The sequence below is a fragment of the Panicum hallii genome, chromosome 5 (assembly GCF_002211085.1).
Source record: "Panicum hallii strain FIL2 chromosome 5, PHallii_v3.1, whole genome shotgun sequence".
Classification (NCBI taxonomy): Eukaryota; Viridiplantae; Streptophyta; class Magnoliopsida; order Poales; family Poaceae; genus Panicum; species Panicum hallii.
In genome coordinates, this window is record NC_038046.1 from 796,276 (window position 1) to 816,598 (window position 20,323).

At 45.1% G+C, this 20,323-nt stretch overlaps 4 protein-coding genes and 1 non-coding gene across 6 annotated transcripts; 2 read left to right on the top strand and 3 right to left on the bottom strand.

Annotated features, from left to right (window-relative positions):
* The first annotated feature begins 274 nt into the window (after positions 1-274).
* LOC112893476 (tRNA uridine 5-carboxymethylaminomethyl modification enzyme MnmG) lies at positions 275-8,052 on the top strand. Its single transcript, XM_025960837.1, has 13 exons — positions 275-503; positions 636-781; positions 1,290-1,381; positions 1,528-1,641; positions 3,211-3,541; positions 4,214-4,393; positions 4,556-4,636; positions 4,840-5,058; positions 5,162-5,304; positions 5,924-6,090; positions 6,446-6,663; positions 7,036-7,128; positions 7,479-8,052. Exons 1-13 carry the CDS (start codon positions 332-334, stop codon positions 7,668-7,670), a joined length of 2,148 nt encoding a protein of 715 aa, XP_025816622.1. The 5' UTR covers positions 275-331; the 3' UTR covers positions 7,671-8,052.
* Positions 8,053-8,205: 153 nt separating this feature from the next.
* LOC112893475 lies at positions 8,206-11,818 on the bottom strand. The gene is made up of 4 exons (XM_025960836.1): positions 10,078-11,818; positions 9,748-9,959; positions 9,388-9,611; positions 8,206-9,301 (listed from the first exon to the last, which is right to left on the bottom strand). Exons 1-4 carry the CDS (start codon positions 11,558-11,560, stop codon positions 8,560-8,562), a joined length of 2,661 nt encoding a protein of 886 aa, XP_025816621.1. The 5' UTR covers positions 11,561-11,818; the 3' UTR covers positions 8,206-8,559.
* A 3,015-nt stretch (positions 11,819-14,833) lies between these two features.
* On the top strand, positions 14,834-14,906 carry TRNAF-GAA. The gene has a single exon. It is a non-coding gene; the product is annotated as a tRNA-Phe (tRNA).
* Positions 14,907-15,267: 361 nt separating this feature from the next.
* LOC112891680 (probable gamma-secretase subunit PEN-2) lies at positions 15,268-17,372 on the bottom strand. The gene is made up of 2 exons (XM_025958601.1): positions 16,997-17,372; positions 15,268-15,792 (listed from the first exon to the last, which is right to left on the bottom strand). Exons 1-2 carry the CDS (start codon positions 17,298-17,300, stop codon positions 15,629-15,631), a joined length of 468 nt encoding a protein of 155 aa, XP_025814386.1. The 5' UTR covers positions 17,301-17,372; the 3' UTR covers positions 15,268-15,628.
* Positions 17,373-18,585: 1,213 nt separating this feature from the next.
* LOC112894141 (NAD(P)H-quinone oxidoreductase subunit O, chloroplastic) lies at positions 18,586-19,979 on the bottom strand. Of its 2 annotated transcripts, XM_025961760.1 has the most exons (6): positions 19,693-19,965; positions 19,540-19,595; positions 19,369-19,434; positions 19,221-19,262; positions 19,011-19,070; positions 18,586-18,831 (listed from the first exon to the last, which is right to left on the bottom strand). In XM_025961760.1, exons 1-6 carry the CDS (start codon positions 19,904-19,906, stop codon positions 18,802-18,804), a joined length of 468 nt encoding a protein of 155 aa, XP_025817545.1. In that variant the 5' UTR covers positions 19,907-19,965; the 3' UTR covers positions 18,586-18,801. The 2 variants fall into 2 exon arrangements, with proteins under 2 accessions (XP_025817545.1, XP_025817546.1); XM_025961761.1 differs by lacking the exon at positions 18,586-18,831 and having other exon boundaries at positions 19,221-19,291; positions 19,693-19,979.
* Positions 19,980-20,323: the final 344 nt, after the last annotated feature.

Genomic DNA, 20,323 nt, shown 5'->3' on the forward strand with positions numbered 1-20,323 from the left:
GCATCATGGCAGATGTTGAGCATATTGGAATACGGCTCTCTAAGTGCTTTTAAGTGTTCATTCAAGAAAACATTGCCAAATTTGCTTCCATTTTTTCTCGAAAGGCAGTTTCTTACAATTTGACACACAAGGGATAACGCGTTTACGGGAAACAAAAATAAGAAACGAGGAAAGAAAAAAAAATAAATGGAGAGGAAAAATGCTTTAACTGACAGAAATCCCTAAACTGTATGGGTGTTTTTGCAATTTTTCTTCCTTCAAGAGATTTGGGAGCCACACCGCGAGAAGAGAGTACAGATAGCTCAGTCTCCGCCTCTCCCGTCGGCCATCCATGCTACTCCGCCTCCGCCCGCCGCCGCAGCCGGCTACCGCGGCTGCTGCTGCTGCTGCGAGCCTCTCATCTTTTCTTCCCTCCCCTTCCTTCCGCGGCCTCCTCCCCTCGACGTCCTGGCGGTCCCCTCCGCGCCGCCGCCTTTCCACCACCGCCACCGCCTCCTCGAAGGGTATGCCATCGTAACTGTTATTGGTTGGACAAATTGAGCTATGTCCGCTGCTGAGAAACGAGTTTCCTTTGATTTTTCAAGCTATCTGAAAACGAGGAGGTGCTTACTGATGAATTTCTCTTGTGGCACTAGATTCTAGAGGCCGATTGGATTCTGAGCGGTATGACGTCATTGTTGTCGGGGGTGGCCATGCTGGATGTGAGGCCGCGCTTGCGTCGGCCCGCCTTGGCGCACGCACCCTTCTTCTTACGCTCAACATTGATCGGATTGCATGGCAGGTCTGCACTGAGTCTTGTTGCAGTTTTCAGTTCTACATTTCCAGTATTCATTCGCAGTTACGTAGTAAACCTTGGAATCAACAAATAATTCTTTCTCATTCCTGATGATATTCGTAATGCTCATGTATAAAAAAAATATGTAAACATGGAGTCCTGATGCCACTTAGTAAAAATCAGGCCCCGTATATGAAGAATTGATCCATCTTTCCCTGTGCATAGGAATTAAAGCTATGTGAAATCTCTTCTGTGACAGCAGGTTTATAGGGCGCAGATTCTGTTCAAAAGTTTTATGTGGTATTTGAATTTCATGAAAGAATATGATAATGTTGAAACTCAAAATGTTCAAAGATATGGTAAAAGACGAATTTTGATAAAGTATGCTACATATCTCAGTATGCTATAAGGAAGCATCCTTTGTCAAGGAATTGCATGTAAATTGTATGCTGTTTTTCATATCATATATTATAAGTGTGGTTCTGTTTCCTGATTCATTCTCTTCCATATGCAGCCTTGTAACCCTGCTGTGGGTGGGCCTGCAAAGTCTCAACTTGTCCACGAGGTAGATGCCCTTGGTGGTGAAATTGGAAAAATTGCTGATAGGTACAAGTTCAAATGTGTACTTATCTGGAGAATGAATTCTCTCTTTTGTTTTCCCATGTGTTGGTCTGTTGGGCTGAGAGTTAAGACTTCAATTACTAGTGAATCAACAAAGATATATTAGTGTTACTGATTACATCTTCTGATAGGTGCTACCTGCAAAAGCGTGTACTGAACAGCTCAAAAGGCCCTGCTGTTCGTGCACTGCGTGCTCAGACTGATAAGAGAGAGTACGCATTAGAGATGAAGAACATTGTGGAAAGGTCAGTGTATACTAAACCGCTTTAGTCATAAGTTGCTAACTTTACTTGGTGATGGGTCCAGGGACCCGGGGTCCCCAGTGGGCCCACTTCCTGCTGGCACTCAGAATGGCCTAAGACCACGCGTGGATCAAACAGGCGCCCTCCTAGGCCGTGACTTTCTCCAGGCCGTCCACGCCCACGGTCTTGACCGGCCGGCCGGTCGGCTGGAGCCTCGGCCCGCGTCCCCAACCGAGGGGACGACCAAGGCCTAGGTCCGTACTACGGTCCCGACCTAAGACGCCGGTCGAACCCTGCCAAGCACGAGTCACGCACGTGTCGCTTTCCCCGACTAACGAGGTCGGGGGCCGGCCGCACCTCCCACACTGACCGTCCCTAGGGACAGGTGCTGAGGATAAGGACGGACGCACTAGAGTCAACTATCGTACAGGGCCAACCACTCCCCCCACGGAGGTTACAGTCCCTCTTACTGCCACTGCACTGCAGGGGGACACTATTTCACCTGCCCGTCCTCGCGAAGGGACGGGACGCAACGCAACGTTATTATGACGCGGCGGACATGCCTCCATCACAACGGAGTGACGGGGCTAGCGCCAGGGACGGAGCGTGACTACCGTACTATACTTATCATCGCACGACTCGCCCCCCGACCGATAGAGCATGACGCAAAGAGACAAGATAAGACGGACACCCCACGACTCAGGACTTGGACGGTGGTCATCGGAAGGTCCTGACTGACAGAGTTGGCGGTCCCGACTGATAGAGCTGGGGACCCCGACTGGCGAAGCAAGGAGCACTCTCTCTTTTTACCTCACTCTTTCTACCTTTGGTTCCCCTGTAATGGAGACCCCCCTTGGGCTATAAAAGGGAGGGTCATCCGCCTAGGAAAGGCATAAGATACCTAGACCTAGACAGATCTCGATCATACCACATCATCCACTTGCAAGCTTGTAACTCTTCAAACTCTCACGAGCACCTGGGCTCAAGCAATACAACCGACTGACCCTTGACTGGACGTAGGGCACGATTGCCTAAACCAGTATAAATCTTGGAGTCATTGTGTGCTAGGCCACGTCCGATCACGACGCGCGATACACACTTCGAGTTGGTTTAGCTGCCGGTCATTCCCGGAACCGACACTTGGATTTGTACTCTTGGCTGGCAGCTCCAAAAGTAGTTAATGCTACATAAATTCTGATCGTTTCATTTTGGTTACCTCATTTAAGCATGTTAACTTGCCATTTTAGAGATTATTAGGTTGTACTCACAAAATTGTGATCTTTAATTTAAACTATATCAAACATGACACCTTCACAATTTCGGCTTGTTATTATTGTTACCGGATTAAGACCGTGGTTCTACTTGACTAGTCTCAAGATAGACTGGTAAAGGTAAATATTTTATTCTGCAAATTATTTCTGACATAAGAGTACGGTATTTTTCTGCCTACCAATAAGTGAATAGAGGTGAAGTATTGTGATGCTATGTTGATGTTTACTGTTTTTGATCACATATACTTTATTGTGATATCTTTCACATTGCTTTTTGACTATGCCATGTACTATGCTTCAGCACAGAAAATCTTTTCATTAGAGAGGCAATGGCTACTGAAGTGTTGATTGGGAAAAATGACAGTGTTGAGGGTGTTCGCACTTTCTTTGGCATGGACTTTTATGCACCATCTGTTGTACTTACCACTGGAACATTTATGAGTGGTAAGATTTGGGTTGGTAGGACATCAATGCCTGCTGGGCGAGCTGGAGAATCAGCTTCTCATGGACTTACTGAAAACTTGCAGCATCTGGGTTTTGAAACTGACCGCTTAAAAACTGGTACACCACCACGAATTGATCGCAGGACAGTTGATTTTTCTGGATTGGAACCCCAGCATGGTGATGAAGAGGTATATATAGTACAAGCAACAAACTGTATTGTTCAGATGTTCTTGGTTATCTGCATTCGTGGAAGTTCCACCACTTATCAAGAAATGCAGATTCAGTAATTCAATTACTTTTCACTAATGTCCTTTTAATTCCTTTTTTTGTGTGTGTTTTACATTGCATATTATGGCAAAGAATGAACTAGTGATTTCAAATTAAATGCTGCATTCCTGTATCATCAGGTAGTTAGACATAGCAAGACTTCATTTGAACTGACCCAGTTAAACTGGTATCTCCTCAATTAGTCATTAGTATGCATGAGTTTGTAGTTTAGAAGTCTGATAAAGTGATAATAAAGTATTCTGTGAACAGAGTGTTCCTTGCATGTGTAAGATCAAAAGATGCCTTGGTGTAAGTAAACTGGCAGACTTGCAGACAATAATGTATATGCATCCACAATCTGATTTAATCCCACCTTTTCCACTGTATGAGGTGTATTCTCCCACAGAAGTTTCACAACATTTCCTGCATCTAGTATATGCTGTTTACCTTGCAGGTTTGCACCCACATGCTCAAGGAAATCAGTTGCATTTTTTAAAATTTAAGGCTTGTCAGGATAGGTTAAGCTTGAGGATCAAGTTGCTTTTATGTTACATAAATATTTTTTCATAAAAGGATGGTGCCTCTTGAAACAGGTAGGTTGGTTTAGTTTTGATCCTGAATTTCATGTCGAGAGAGAGCAGATGTGCTGCTATTTAACAAGAACCACAAAAGAGACGCACCAAATTGTTAGAGATAACTTAGATGAAACACCAACTTATGGTGGGTGGGTTGAAGCAAAGGGACCAAGATACTGCCCAGCAATTGAAGATAAGGTACTGTACCATGGACCTTTTCGGTTGTTTACATGGCAATCTTTTTTATTTTGTTTCTTGGATTGGCAACAGAACTTGTAATTTTCTTGCAATAACAAAGTACTATACCTTTAAATACTGATGTACCCACGATTCCAAAGATAACCAAGTTCGTTGTTTCAGATTGTAAGGTTCAAAGATAAAGAGTCTCATCAGATCTTTCTTGAACCTGAGGGTAGAAATGTTCCTGAACTATATCTGCAGGTATCTTCTTTCTGACCTCCCTCCATTCTCTCCTTTCCTCTGGTCAAATTTGTTAATATCAGACATTGGCATATATTGTGCTTTGTTCCTATTTGTCCCCATCTGTGTGTGAAAGTTGTGTCTATGCACTGTTGCTTACCCAAGCCCTCCTTTTTTCTAGATGCAAAACCTACTACTTATGACCATTTATACATCTTTATTAGGGCTTTTCCACTGGGCTTCCTGAGAGATTGCAGTTATCACTTGTCCGAACTATACCAGGGCTGGAGAACTGTCTAATGCTAAGGCCTGCTTATGCTGTTGAATATGATTACTTACCTGCATATCAGTGCTCAAGATCACTTATGACAAAGAAGTTTGAGGGATTATTCTTCTCTGGCCAGATAAATGGAACAACAGGATATGAAGAAGCTGCAGCTCAGGTTTATTCATTGTTCCTGCTCTGTTCTTCATGAGTTAATTGCATTTGATAAGTCGGTTGAACTAGATTTTCTGGATCCTAAGCTTGCTGACTGTTATTTGTAGGGTATAATTTCTGGAATCAATGCAGCTAGGCATTCTGATGGAAAATCATTAATTATTCTTGAGAGGGAAAGCAGTTATATAGGGACTCTTATTGATGATCTTGTTACAAAAGATCTTAGGGAGCCCTATCGCATGCTAACAAGGTACATAATATCTGTAGAAAATATTCTTATTATTGATGCTTAAAGCACTGATGCCAAAAAGTAGTTGTAGGTTCCTATGTAGTAAGTATGAAATGTTTGCATTTAGAGGTTTCCGATAATAGTTGAGCTTATCTTTGAACAGGAAATATCATGCATAAACTCAATCTCATCCCTCAGATCCATTATGAACGTCCAAGTGAGAGGTGGGAATCCCTCATCACCTTGCACACCTTTTAATTGGACCAAATTGGCCTAAGTCAGTCCAAAAGGGATCAGAGAGCTGCCACTCTCAACTTTGGGCCACTTGGATCTGAGGGATGGGGTTGAATTTGTACATATGTTCACCAATATACTCTTGGGCACCTGATATTTCCTCATCTTTGTTAAGCTCAAAATGTGAGTACAGCAATGAATTATCATGATCCTCATCATGCAATGTGTATGAGATGGAGCTTTCTTATCAGTGTTAGCTATTGTAAATTATTAACTAGAGGTACACATGGTTTTATTTTGGTACATAAAAATTACAAGCTGAGCGCTTTGAATTTTATGTTGTCAAATTCAATATTGTTAAACTTCTTAACTTCTTTTTATTGCTGGTGCATCTATGGACATCCAGCCGGTCAGAACACCGTTTATTGCTTCGAGCAGATAATGCTGATAGTCGTTTGACCCCTTTGGGACGAGAGATTGGTTTAATAGATGATAGACGCTGGGAGCTTTATCAGTCAAAGCAAGCCCGCATTAAGCAAGAAAAAGAACGGTTGAAATCTACAAAAGTACCAGGTGGGCATTATATATTTTCGAAGCTAACGAATAACCTCTATGAAATACCACATCTTTCATTTTGTTAGGTGTCCTTGAATGCATGCATTCAACCTTTTAGAATTTGACAACAAATATACATAAAAGTATTTAGATTTTGTCACCCAAAAATTTCATGAGCAGATATGTCATCAAAGCTAAGAGTTCTGCTAGCATATAATTAGGAGGAATGATCAAATACATTTATTGGAGACTGTTGATGTCCTGACTCCTGATGGCGGGAAATGTGTATTTTGACTGGTGTTAGTATACTAAATGCTGTTGTTATCATGTCATTAGCGTTCACATGCTCAAATTCACAATTTTCTGTTATCAGGAGGTGAACTTGCTGCTGAAGTTTCTGCAGTATCCAACCAACCAGTAAAGGATTCATCTACACTTGAAGCTATACTGAAGAAGCCACATGTGCTATATAAACTTCTTGATAAGCATGGATATGGAAACGAAAATTTATCTCGAATTGAGAAGGAATGTGTAGAGATTGATATCAAGTATGAAGGTTTCATTGCACGACAACAGAGTCAATTACACCAGGTAATTTGCTTATGATTATGTGTTTTTGTACTCGAGTAGATTTATGAAGGAAGTTAAAAGTGCTAGAGAAATGGTACATACATCATACAAGATGTCCAACAATGACGCGTTATGCATCCCTGATATGGTAGTAGTATATTTGCCATTCAATGGATCTATCATTTTTTTTTATCGAGTAACTTGTTCAGCTCTTTGGTGTTCTGTTGAGATTATTGGGGCAGCGGCTAGTTCTTTATTTTCGTTGGTGCATTTTTTTTCTTCCTTTGCTTAAGAAAAGGTCCACGTTCATTGATATTGATGAGTTCATTTGTTTTGTTTATTAAATTGAAAAGGCAGCTGATTCTTAATTGTATCTTTTTTTACTCTGTTGAGATTGTTAACCAAGAACACAGGAAACTTCCTGAAGATTTGGATTACCACTCAATGAAAAATCTGTCAATTGAAGCTCGTGAGAAACTTTCGAAGGTAAGTGGCTCACCTGCTGTGGATATGTTCAGTGAAAACCTGCGAACGTTTTTATTATGGACATGTTTCCTTTGGGTTTTTTTTTTGCCCCACAAAACTAGTTCAATCTTTTGTGACAACCCATAATTGATTTTTTAAGATATCAATTACTATAAAAATTAGGACTACTTGGCCACATCTTGTCTGAAACTTGGTGCCATGTCATGTGCAAGCATAAGCTCAAAATAAGCCTAGACGAAAACATGGACCTGACATTACTGTGCTTTCATCTTTTAGAATTGCAACAATGCAAATTGGGAGCCATTTTTGTGGTCTAATTTTATCTAAATTATATCGTGATTGATCTGTAGGTACGTCCGCAAACTATAGGTCAGGCTAGCAGAATTGGTGGGGTGAGCCCAGCTGACATGACTGTTCTCCTTATATGGATGGAGAGCAAACGTCGCATGGCTAACCACAGGAGACAGCAAGACCAGCTGAGATCAGCTGCAGTGAAGTTAGATGATTCTTCAGAGGAAGTGGCCCATGCCAGCGCAGCATAGGAGTAGCAACAAGTTTGGTGAAGTACTCAGGAATTCTCGGTGTCTTGGCAGAATTACGCAGGAGGTGCAAATGCATGTGGAGCGGATATGCTGTGGCTATTTTGATTACCTGAAGAAATGTAGCGGTCCTTTGGCCCTTCCTGTTGTGGTTTATTTTCACCCTACATGTGCACATGGCTTTAGAAACTAGAATATATGATCAGCTTGGCAATTACAATTGCAGAGAGTCTCTAATCCTATATGAATCAGAAGGCTGATTGTAAAGAATGGCAACAGCGAAAATGTGGCATGATAATGGAGAGCTCCCATCGTTAATCCTTGTAAAGTGTGGAATCCTTTTATTATGCTCATTGTGATAAATAGTATGAGATGCTTTTGTATATATTTAGTTGTATAATCAAAATTGACAGAAAGTATGGGGCCCATTCCTATTTCTTATCAACGCTTTGGCTGACAAAATCCCTCATGCACTCACTGGGAGATATGGTTGGTGATAAAAAAAAAAGACAGAATTTATAGTAGGGTAGTGCATGAGTTAAAATCAACATTGTTGAAGTACTAATTCGTGCTTCAAATAAGTGGTACATGAAGCCATGAACACACATACTACTAAGTGACTATTCTGTACCATGTACAGAATAAATAATTAATCGCTAAAACCTCTGAACGGTACTACCCTGTACAGAGCATGAGTCAGAGTAACGTAGGACCTAACATTTCTGCACGAATTGTAAGAGCTAAACAGCCTAACCCCAAGTTATATATCTATAATTCTATACAAAAAGTGCTCTACTATTGATCGCCGCATCAACCGCAAATGTGCCTGTTGTAAACTGAACTCTGGTGTGTTAAATCTTTCACTGGAATCTATTCTACGCAGTCTGAAGGCTCAAGTGCCTTGAATTCTGATTCGCATGTAGACCTGCTGGTTTTTCTGAAAGAAGCTGGCGATCTGCTGCAGCACAGGGACCAAACCAATCGGCAGAGTGGCTGAGGCTGCAACATGAGCATGAGTTAGGATCTTTTCATGGCTGATCCTCTCCTCGTCCCTTCTTTTCCTCAACCTTTCCAGGTAAATTACACGGTCATCATGGCTGTAGCGAGGGTTCTCCATGGTACTCAGCCCAAGTTCTCCCTGCAAAACCTCGCACTTTCTGTTGTAATCTCTGGAAGCATGGTCGGCCTTCCGCTTCTGACGTTGCTCTTCTTCCAGGCTCTTCTTGAATTCATGCACAAGCTTAGAGAAATGGTCGATTGCTCTCAGGGCGTCAGTCTTGGAGACCATCTCAATCGCTTGGAACCAATCATTTGAGATGATGAATACAGGTGGCGCGCCAAGCCTTCCTGGAGAGAAAGGTGGGACTCCATCGGCTGTATCTTCCTCCGGCGCCTCAGGGAGCCATTTCTTGAGCCATCCATTCAGTGCCTCAACACAAGACCTTTGCGAGCTGATCCACTTGTTGAAACAGCGATACCATTTTGTGAGCTCCCTCTCCAATTCCCTTGAGGCCTCTGAAGCCTCTCCAGATTGACTTAGGGTCATCGCCTTCAGCTGGTTAATTTTGCTGTCATGTATGGCCAATAGCTGCTTCTCATGGCATTCCAGAACCCTTTTCCACAATCTTCTGAACCTGTACTTTGGAACAAGCAACCATATTGCATTAGAATTGATTTGATCTTTTGAAGACCAGACAATTCAAAGAAGGAATATTCATACCTTTGGATGAGATCAACCAGTTGAGGGTAAAGTTCTTCATCTCGAATCTTCTGTATCTTTGACGAGAAGGCATTGGCAGTTCTAACGTTGATGCTGATCTTGGACCGTAGAAGCCTTACCGTCAGCCGGGTGGAATCGATTGTACTTGATTCAGCTCCTCGTTCATCCAGAGATTTCAATCTCCTGTAGTTCTTCTCATACTGCATCCGTAGCTTCTCTTCATCCTAGAACAACCACCTAACGACGTTCAACACATATTTGGCAGTAAATCAGATAAATAGCACCTACAGTTTCTCGCCCTATACTAACAACACAGCTACTTCAGTTATAAGTTTTGTCGATGGGAGCGCAGGTGTGTACCTTAATCTCCTGATAGAGCTTCGTTTCCCAGACCCACAGCTTCTCCAGAGTTGATGATAGGTGGCCAATACCATTTCTTCGACCAGCACTTGGCGAGGCTGAAGTGCTCGCCTTGCTGCTTGATGCTCTTGACTTCCTGCCATGTGGTTTTGGGAGGCAAGACGATGTTGACACGGTAAGACCTATAGGATCAACCACTCTGGAAGAGATGTCTGCCAAAAACAGAAATGAATGGTTTTACATTACTGCACTAGCAAATATAACACAACCTGCAAAGGTAAAAGAAATGTCAAGTATGTTTGCACTCAAATAAAGCAATGCATTACCCACATCTAAGAACTCTGGGGGTGCTCCGGGGAGGCATTTTCCCCACCTCCAGCAGCCTTGAGACCTCTGTGCTGCAGTTTACCACCTCGTCGAACAGCTCCTTGACCTCGTCCATTGCTTCCCTGACATCTCTCGTCCCATGATGCAATGGCGAGAATGGCTCGCTGCTCACCGCCGACTGCACTGACTTGCCATGGCTATCACCACCTCCTTCTGCTCTGATGGACTGTTCCTCATCGAAGGCCACATCTTTCTTCTTCCCACTGGTGCTGCTGCCATCAATGTCGCCACTAACAGTACCCCTTAGGCTGGCCGTGTTCTTGCCCCCTTCCTTGCTCTTCGAGCTGGCATTGCTTGGCACTGAGTTGATCCTGGAAACTGGTTTCCCTGCCTCAGCATTGGCATCAGGAGCTGTCTCCGATCCCTTCCTCTGTAAATTGCCACCAGGAGCTGTCTCCGGTCCCTTACTCTGTAGCTTGGCACCAGGAGCTGGTTCCGATCCCTTCCTCTGCAGCTTGCCGCCAGAAGGATTGCCATTTGAGGCGGCATTGTCTGCAATTGGTCCCTTCCCCTTCGCAATTTGGTCAGCAACCCCGGAAGTCGATGGCTTCGATGTCGCCGCCGCCGCCTTGGCCTCCAATTCCGCCTCGTCCTCAAGCTCCGGGATTCCCTCCATCCTCCTCAGCTCGGCGTAGTTGGGGCTGTTGGTTGGCTGATTCCCGCCAGAGAAGCCCTCCACAAACTGGTCGTACTGCGTGAAGGGGTCAAAGAAATCCCACGGAGAAACCTCCGCGGTCGGCGGCGAAGGCGGCGGTCCGGGCTGCATCGGCGCAGGCTCCGGTCTCTCCCCGGCAACCACCTCGCCGTAGGGCCCGTACGGGTACGCGTACCCGTAGCCGTATCCGTAGCTGGTCTCGGCTTGGGTGTACTGGACCTGGGCGCTGGGGTCCTCGTACACTACGGTGGGCACGGTGGACGACCTCCTCATGTAGTGGTGGTGGTGCCTCGTGGACGACGACAACCCCTTGTCGCTTCCGCCGCCGCGTCCGTGTTTGGCGTCATGGAGAGCCTCCTCGATGTCGTGGTCGTCGTCGGAGAGGGAGTGCGAGAGCGACGAGATGGTGGACGCCGAGGACGGGGACGGCGGGAGGCTGGACGCTGTGGCCGCGGCGACTTGCTTGGCGGGGGAAGGCGGGAGCCTGAGCACCGGCGAGGAGCCGGGCGCGGGCGTGGCCGGCGCGAGCGCGGCCGCGGCGAAGCGCCGGAGCGCGTCCCCGACGGCGGCGAGCGAGCGGAAGTAGGCGGCGTGCGCGGCGGCGAGCGCGAACCGGCGGTCGGCCGCGGCGCGGATGAGCGCCACGCGCTCGCGGCACAGCGCGGCGGGGTCGGCGCGGCCCCGCGGGCGCGACGAGGAGGAAGAGGAGGCGCGGCGCGCCCTGGAGGTGACCGTGGCGGCGAAGGCGTCGTGGGAGGTAGTGCAGCCCATCCGCGCGCGAGAAACCCTAGCGGCTGCGACGTACAGAGAGGGTGCGCTCCGGTGGCTCGTCGCCGTCCATTATAAGGCGACGGCCGCCGCGTGTTTGGTCGGCTGGCGCGCGTTGGTCCGCGTCTCCGAGTCGGCTTCGGGGACGGGGCAGAATATGGCGGCGGCGATGGAGATGGAAGGCGGAGGCGGAATCGAGGCGGCGGAAGGCGCGTGGAGAGAGGCGGCAGGGGAGGGCTGGCGGGCAGAGGACTCCCTCGTGTTGAGAGAGATGGAGGTGGACGAGGATGGAACGAGTAGTTGGGCCTTTTCCCTTGGGTGTCGATGTCCTCTCACTTTTTTTGCTTTTTCGCCCTTTTGCTTCGCCTGTTTTCACCTTTGGGTGATCAGGGGTGCTATTAAGATTATGTACAATCTCCGAAACTAGTATTACCGTAGTTCTCCGAGGACCTTAGTGCAAAGCACCTGCCGCAGGTCAGGTCGACGGAGTCCACTGCCCAGCAGGTCGCAAACGGAACGGAAGGAGCGCATGCAACGCAACGCGGAGTCCGACGGAGACCTCGAAGATTTCCTTGATCGAAACCTTGTCCTGTTTGGAGTTGTCGAAACCAAAACCCCCTTGGCTTGCATTTGGGTTTGAATTTCGGAGAGTGCAAGTACTCGATCTGCTAGCTAGTACGCAACAACAAGTACTCGATCTGGAGTTTGCATTGTTGAAGCTGATCTGATGACCTGAGCAAAACAACGTGTGCCAATTTCATTCAGAGGAAACTGTTGTTGTGTTGTCTCAATTACCAAACAAGAAGTCCACAAACCGCGTGGAAAATAAGAAGGCGGCCTGATGAAGAACGCTGCTCGTGCCGGGTGGTACGGTAGCCATACCATATTGAAAAAATGGTGGATGATGGATGATGGATTCAGCAGGATCTGTGTCTCTTGGGCTTCTTGGCCTGTGTGACGGTGTGGCCGTCGCCTGGGGATCATCAGAGGCATTTTGCTCTTGCTTTTCTTTAGCAGTTTTAATTTCTCAACCGGATCGATCATGTTGTTGAATTCAACATCACAATGCAAATTCACATGCGCGCATGGTACGACTACTAGCTAGTAGCTACCTTACCTCCTGCTAGATGCATGTTGAGTTGGAAGTACTTAACCTCCTGATCGATGAGGCTATCTATCTATAGCTTGACTGATGCATGCATCCACAGTACAACTGTACAACAAGTAGCAATAATAATAATAATAATAAATACACACAGCATCGTCGATCATCAATCTTGATTCTCAATCATCAATCAACAACGTCGGCGACTCACTCATCACCTGCTACCTTATCAATTTTATTTGTTGTCCCCATGCATGCGAATGAGACAATAATGTAACGTTAACTACTGACGCGCAAGTGTCACGTAGTAGTAATTAACAACAACTTACTCATCAGAGCCGACTACAGTCCGGTCGTCGTCTCAAAGTCATTATTGGCATAGATATTTGCCACTTTCACCAATCACTGATATATATATAAGTTCATTAGCTAGCTAGTAGCACGGTGACCTAAGCTAATAGTCTCTTCCGATACGGCACCGTCCCAAATTACAATTTATTTTAACATTTTTGATACACAGTTTTTCTACATATCATTACTAGCAATACGACATGGAATGATCTCAACAAATGGAATGAGTAAATATGTATCACAAAAGGTTTTTCCCCCAAATTTATATTCAACCATCGATATATATTGATATATGGAGTAGATTATTGGTAGCCAAAAGTTAAAAAGGTTCGATCGGCTAGACCGACCGACGGACAAAATGAAGCTAGCTAGCGTCTGCGGTATGAAGATGCGCATCATGCATGTAATGATCTATCCAGTGCACGAGCGGCCGGGTATGTATTTTATTTCGTAGACTTCACTTCATCGCCAGCAGATCGATACTTGTAATAGAAAATTGATTAATAATCAAAGTGCAAGCACGTACGTACACAGCTACTTCATCGCCAGCTAGTTCGTCAATCGAAATTCTAATCGGAACCCAGGCAAATCAATCGGAATCGGAACCCGAACAAATCAATCGGAACCTGGACAATCAATACCTCACGCGGGTACACCACACGGCCTGGCCTGTACGCGGAATGGAAAGAGCACAAATTAAAATTGGTGGTCTCATGTAGATCCGGATAAAAGTTATATTGCCCGTAGCTAGTAATTAATAAATGATCCAACTCGGCAATTTGCGCGCCCTATAATCTCTCTTCTTTTTATTTAATGGGAGCGAGCTGTTTGCCCACTACATCTATATATCAACTACAGATCATCATCATGATCATCAGGGGATAGATGGAACAAATTGAAACAAAATATATATATATATATTTATATATCGATTCAGTAGTTGATGATTGCATTCATAGATAAATATAGTACGGATCGACAGAGATAAGGCTAATAATTAATTTACCTGCTGCATGCCGCAGCTACCAGCAGGTTATACTTGCTTATTATTATTATTATTGCTTCCATCTGCTAATAGCTAGTAGATAGTATTATTATTGTTGCTAATAAATATATTCAGCATGTCGAGCTTATACATATAGTAATGCTTAACTAATTACAGAACATTGTTCTGATTATTGGTCCCTAGCTACCTTCCATGATTAACTACTAACTAACTAGCTAGCTAGCTAATGCTTGTGGTTTACTCTTAATTAATAGGGGTTCCTTCCTGCTGTTTTTTTTTTCTCTACGCTTAATTAGGGGCATACTAGCTACTAGTGGCGGACAGTATATATGCAAGACAATGTTGAGATACTGGCTCAAGTGTGTTTGCAGTTTAATAAGACCAGCTCATGTGAGTATTTTGGAGAGCAATACGAACCGGTGGGCTATTGACTTTGATGACCGTCCCATTCGTCAGCTGTAACATCGAGTCGTACGTGGATCGAACCACCATGGGTTGACACGACCTACAGACAGTTATTGACTTTTGCCCCGCTGCATCTGACTTTTGGTCCAAAACTTGTTCAAGGGGTTAGGAAATCCAACAGCGCAACGAACGTGCGCTGCTAGTTTGAATAATCCATCTTTCAAACAAAATTAAGTACCCGGCCACATGACTTGATCGAGCTTCTTCCATTTTCTCTCGATCTTGAAATTTCTCCACGTCTGTTGCTGCTGCGTCATATGGTACGAATGTTCAAAGGTCAATGTCGGCTGGAAGAAGCTGGGACCCCCTCCAAAGTCCGAATGCTGCCATATACAGAGAATTCAACAACGCGGGGATAGCTCAGTTGGGAGAGCGTCAGACTGAAGATCTGAAGGTCGCGTGTTCGATCCACGCTCACCGCATCTCTTCTTTATGATTTTTGCTCTGCTGGTGCTGGGCCGAAATGCAATCTTCTTCTCTCTTTTTTTTTTTGTTCTCTTATATCTATCCGAAATGCAATCTCTCTTTTTTACCTTTCTTTTTGTTCTCTTATGTCTATGCACACGATGCTAACCCCTGGATTTTCCATCGTCAGTTACGAAAACCTGGACATACAACAGTTAAACTGATTGCTTTGTAACTATCAAGCCAGCAGAGTTTCTGATTGGATGCAAGCACAAATTCTTTTACCAGGGAATGGGCGGCCAAACACATTTTTTAGGAATCAGGCACCTGCTACTTATAATGAGACTCGGTGGACTAAATCCAAGTGTCAAGATGTGATTAATTTACAGTTAATTCACTGACGTTAGTATACAGTTTCAAAAGAGGGAATACAGATACCTGATTCATTCCAGTTCCAGCAACAATTGGACATATAAAACACAGTGCAGCATCATATCCGGATGTCTAGCAATACAAAAACATTATCCATCAGATCTACGGTGACATAACCTCTCCAACACGCATCATCAATCCCTTCTTTCTACAACACAACCCACACTAACCCTTCAGTCAAACCAGTCATTGATACTGGAGTGCAGCAAATAGTACCAAGTCCCATGAAGACGAAACTATCTTCTCCAATCTCCAGAGAAAAGCAAAGTTGGAGTATAGCCAATGAGATGGTTGGAGCCATTGGAAGTTATCCCATGAATCCAGAAAGGCCAAGCTTGTCAGCGACATTGTACATTACTAGATCATTCCACGCTGGTCCAAACAATTGCTCGCCTCCAACAATAAAAGTCGTGGCCCAAGTGATCAGAACAACAGAAAAGATGGTAAAGCCAATCGCTGATCGCGCAACATCTGCACAGAATGTTCACATGTGTAAGAAACTGAAAATGACAACACCACCACAAGATAGAGAGGGTAGCAGTTGACCTAGCGAGAAAAGTATAAACAGGTAACATTCATACTGCAGTTAAGCTGGTGAGGATAGAACAACATTTATTTCTGATGATATAAGACAAAAAACTTGGAAAAAGGGTTCCATGTAAACTTAATTAATTTAAACCCAAATAACCTCTAATTGAGATTTTTTTTCTTTGTACTACAGCTAACAAAGAGAGTCCAATCTTATAATTTGCATATTCAATCAACAAACAACTAGGGATCAAGATCAACTACACTGTTTAGCTCACGTGAGTATTATGGCTCTATTAAATCAGATGTCTATCTCAAGAGGTCTAAGAAAGTGAAAGCCTTTTCAGACGAAACAGATTGGATCAATCTCTTATCTCCATAGGGATATATCCTAGTGAACCTCGTAACAACCAACAATAAATAACAGTATGCCACCGGAAAACCTCGAATGGTTCAAACAATAGTGCCCTCAATATTGTCATAACAAGAGCGAATATGTTGTGTCTTCCAATAATTAGTTCAACATTCGAATTCATAGATGCCCACACAAAATGCTGCTATCTGAAGTAATACTCAGTTGCAAAGAATGGCAAGATGATCACATATAGCTGTCAGCCTAATTACTTTGTACACCTTAGTTTCCAACAGTATGTCACTCAAATTCTTATTCAGGGGATTGCCCAACTCATTGTACGCTTTTGGGTCAACAATACTAAGTACAATGTGCTTCTGCAGGCTAAATTGAAGTGTCAAGATAGAATCAATATTTTCCTGAACTAAAGATAACACATCAACAGTAGCATCCAGTTACATCAACAGTAGGACGAACTGATCTAAGTCCAGAATCATACTAGGTTTCAGTTGATATCTGGAGAACCCTACAAGACTACAACCAAACGGCTGCACAAAGTTAGTGAACAATGGAAACATTTCAGCTTCCAACATCCTAAGAGAATCACTAAAGATGCTACTGTCAATGCAGTACGGGATGATTCGAACCTAAATTGTACGATCCAGAAAGGTAAAGAGCAGATCAAACCCCCCAACGCGTCACATACTACCATAACGACAGACCAGATCTTTCACAGTTTCACACGAGAACGACGAGATGAGACGAGGAGGGGGACGAAGGCGGTCGCAGTCTCACAGGGGCGGATGGGGCCGAAGGCGGCAGGCGAGGATGCGGCCGGCGAACGGAGGACGGGCCAGAAGTAGCAGCAGTTGATGGCCCAGAGGAAGGGGAGGCACGCGAAACCCCACAGGAAGAAGCGCCGAGCGTGGCCCTCCGCCTCCTCCAGCGGCAGCCCGAGGGGGCCGTCCACCGTCGCCCAGACCGCCGGTGGAGGCGGGAAGCGGGGGCCGCGGGAGGACGGCCGGCGGCCGGCGGCGGACTGGCGGGGAAGGAGGCCGGACTCCTCGTCTTCGGGCACTCCTGCAACCCTCGCCTCCATTGCTCGCTTCTCCCTTTCCTTTTCCGAGTTTACTTTGCTCCCTTTGTATCGTTGCTTTTGTTTTTTTTTTCAACCCTCTAAATCCCCATGTAACTATCATCGAGAGAAACCTTTTAAAACATGAAAACTTACTGGCTGTTGGTTGCCTGCATTAGACGCCACACCGCGTCTAAGGTGCGGCGGCCGATTCGGCCGCCACACCTGCGACGCGAAATGTGTGGCGTGGCGTGGCGTCTTAGGCAGGCAACCAAACAGCCCCTTAGTATTTAACTTTGACAAGGTAAATAGTTTATACGTATTTTCATAAAAATAATTATTTTTATAGACATAAATCATCTCAAGTTTTATAATTATAGTGTTTGCAAATCTCATCGGATCCCTTTAAGAGTCCAAACAGTATATCGATATTAATCACAAGAATCAAACCTTAGCTAATAAAACAATTGATTGTCTACAACTCTAATTGTCAATATAGTATTTTCTCTCTTTTTTCTTTTCAAAATTTACTTTAAATATTTTTTAGTTGACTTTTACGCATATTTGGACTAATTAAAGCAAATAACCGAACTGCGAGGTGACTCGGTTTTTCAGCTTTGTATAGATTGGGACAGAATTCACCAAGCAATTGAGACAAAAAAAGGCCCTCTAGGTTTTTTTTCATTTTTTTTCTAACCCAACAATTCTGCATAGAGCCTTGATACCGGAACTTGCTGCATGTTTAGCCCATTTTTACAAAGCTATATGTTTTGCATTCTTATGAGGAGTGACGTGGCTGTCTCCAACAGGCGAGCCATTCGGCTGGTAAAGGGAAAATAGCTACCGTGTGAGCACTGCAGCACCAGGCATCCGTCTCCAACAGAATAGGCATAAAGACAAGGTATTTTGGCTAGCAGGGGAGAGGGGAGCTAAAATGCATGCTCTGCCAGGCCAAGCCATCCGTGGCTCGATCAACGGTCAGTTGGGTGGGAGGAGAGAGAAGTTTGTGCGGCAAGGGAGAACTCGCCGGTTTGGGAGGAGAGAGATTTCTTGCTACCGGCGGGAGCCAACTACCAGTGGAATGCAGTATGCTTTTTGCCTATGCTGTTGGAGGCCAGAAAAAATACCTGCTGTACCTATTTCCTAACCGATAGGCAAAATGTGTATTTGACTACTCTGAATAGCTTCTCTCATTGGAGACAGCCTTACATATATTATTGCGCACCTCTCAGCCCAAGTCGCCAAATAATGCTGGCTTGTTGTATAACTAGCGTAAAAAAAAAAGTAGCTAACCGAACATTCGGTTAGATTTTCTGTGCTGGAACCTGTCCATTCAATTTCAGAGTCTTCAGTATCGGCACAAAAGTAATTTAAAAATGTGAGTTTATAATCACAAGTGCAGTACAGCAATCTCGACCGTGTTGGCATTTGCATCTATGTACAACACTGTGTCCTGACGAGACTGAACATGTGGCATGGCGATGGCATGAATCGTTGAACTGAAGGCCTCCTGCCAGGCCGGCCATCATATCCTCTCGTAGTCGAGCTTGTCCGACTGCAAACAATCACATGTCACGAGAGAGATGAGTGCTTTATTTCCTGATGCATATATAATAATGGCAATTCGATCATTTAGGATTTAACTTAATCTACTGCTGATTTTTGTTTATTCAGACAGCGGGCAAATCATCATCAGCTGGATGAGCATAGTATAGTAGTAGTATTTTAAGATACCTTGATGAGCATGTAAGTTGGTAGCCATGCCGGTGGTGTCGGAATCCCCACCCACGCGATCTGTATGCGTCAGGAAATGATCCGATGAGCAAATAAATCATGCATCGTTTGATCTGAGAATGAACAAGCAGGTAGAGCAACAGGTAGAGCAAGCAGATTGAAGAGCATTCAGGAGGAATGAAGCAGCTAGCTAGCTGGAAATTGACTGACCAGGGCGTATTCTCCGGTTTCAAAGATTCTGATGTCCAAGACCTGCACAAATGTAACATAGAAAGAAAGGGCTGATGTGTTGGTGGCTGATTAGCTCACTCAACTGAGGATATATGGAGCCAGCAGTGAGAAATTCGCTAGTTATTACCTCGCCGCGGTCTTCGTAGATGTAATCCAGGCCTTTGTAGAAGGGCGGATGCCCAACTGACAGGTACTGAATTATTCAAATACGTAAGTACATCATGTATGTGCATCAGTCACCGATTATTTGTATATATGTAGAGCTATATGAGAGAGATTCAAAGTTGAACTGACGCACATTGATGCTGTTCAAGTACTTCTCCTTGTCCACGCGCACAATCTGCCCTTTCTTCACTGCAGGCAGGCACAAGATTCAGTTGAGTTCATCGATCTCATCATCAAGGCCACAACACATACAGAGTCGATCAATCACAACGGTTTTATATCTTACTCGAGTAGACCGGCTTCTTCTTCAGGACCTTCTTGGGCGCTGCCGCCGCCGCGCCATCGTCCCCGGCCGGCTCGGCGGCCGCCGCGGAGGCCCTGACAGGAGCGGCGCAGCGACGCCGGGCCGATGGCGTCCGTCTCGCCGTTGCCATCAATGCCGCTGCCGCAGGGGATGCGCGCGGGAAGAGCGCCCGAGGCGTCGCGGTGAGGGCCTCCATGGCGAGGCGTGAGGAGAGGTTGCTCGGCCTGGTGTGGCTGTGGCCGCCAAGTCGGGATGGACGTGCCACACGAACTGCTTCGTGGCGGATAAGACGATAGTAAACGACGCGACGCGAGCGCGTGCATCCAATCGGTTGGGCTGCAAATCTCGGCCCATGGAGCAATGGGATCTGCATGGCCCGTAGAGCTTGATAGCCCGCCCGCCGGCCCAGCAAACCATCATGGCACAGCTTCCTTCATTTACGTGCAAATATCTTTTTCTGTGCGTGATAGAAATGATGAGAGAGAGAGAGAGAGAGAGAGAGAGAGAGATCTTCCGATCAAAAAGAAAGAAAGAAATTAGGAGCTCTAACTCTGACAGGCATCATGCTCGTAGCACGGACCTGTATTCCTGGGAGAGTAAGGCCAGCATTTGT

Coding starts and splice junctions, on each gene's coding strand:
- LOC112893476 (XM_025960837.1), top strand. CDS start 332: ATGCTACTCCGCCTCCGCCCGCCGCCGCAGCCGGCTACCGCGGCTGCT. Junction 5,305..5,923: donor CCCTATCGCATGCTAACAAG/GTACATAATATC, acceptor ATGGACATCCAG/CCGGTCAGAACACCGTTTAT. Junction 7,129..7,478: donor CTCGTGAGAAACTTTCGAAG/GTAAGTGGCTCA, acceptor ATTGATCTGTAG/GTACGTCCGCAAACTATAGG.
- LOC112893475 (XM_025960836.1), bottom strand. CDS start 11,560: ATGGGCTGCACTACCTCCCACGACGCCTTCGCCGCCACGGTCACCTCC. Junction 9,612..9,747: donor AGCTCTATCAGGAGATTAAG/GTACACACCTGC, acceptor TGGTTGTTCTAG/GATGAAGAGAAGCTACGGAT. Junction 9,302..9,387: donor CTGGTTGATCTCATCCAAAG/GTATGAATATTC, acceptor TCCAAAGTACAG/GTTCAGAAGATTGTGGAAAA.
- LOC112894141 (XM_025961760.1), bottom strand. CDS start 19,906: ATGGAGGCCCTCACCGCGACGCCTCGGGCGCTCTTCCCGCGCGCATCC. Junction 19,596..19,692: donor GAAGAAGCCGGTCTACTCGA/GTAAGATATAAA, acceptor GCCTGCCTGCAG/TGAAGAAAGGGCAGATTGTG. Junction 19,435..19,539: donor AGTACTTGAACAGCATCAAT/GTGCGTCAGTTC, acceptor TGAATAATTCAG/TACCTGTCAGTTGGGCATCC.
- LOC112891680 (XM_025958601.1), bottom strand. CDS start 17,300: ATGGAGGCGAGGGTTGCAGGAGTGCCCGAAGACGAGGAGTCCGGCCTC. Junction 15,793..16,996: donor CTTCGGCCCCATCCGCCCCT/GTGAGACTGCGA, acceptor CATTCTGTGCAG/ATGTTGCGCGATCAGCGATT.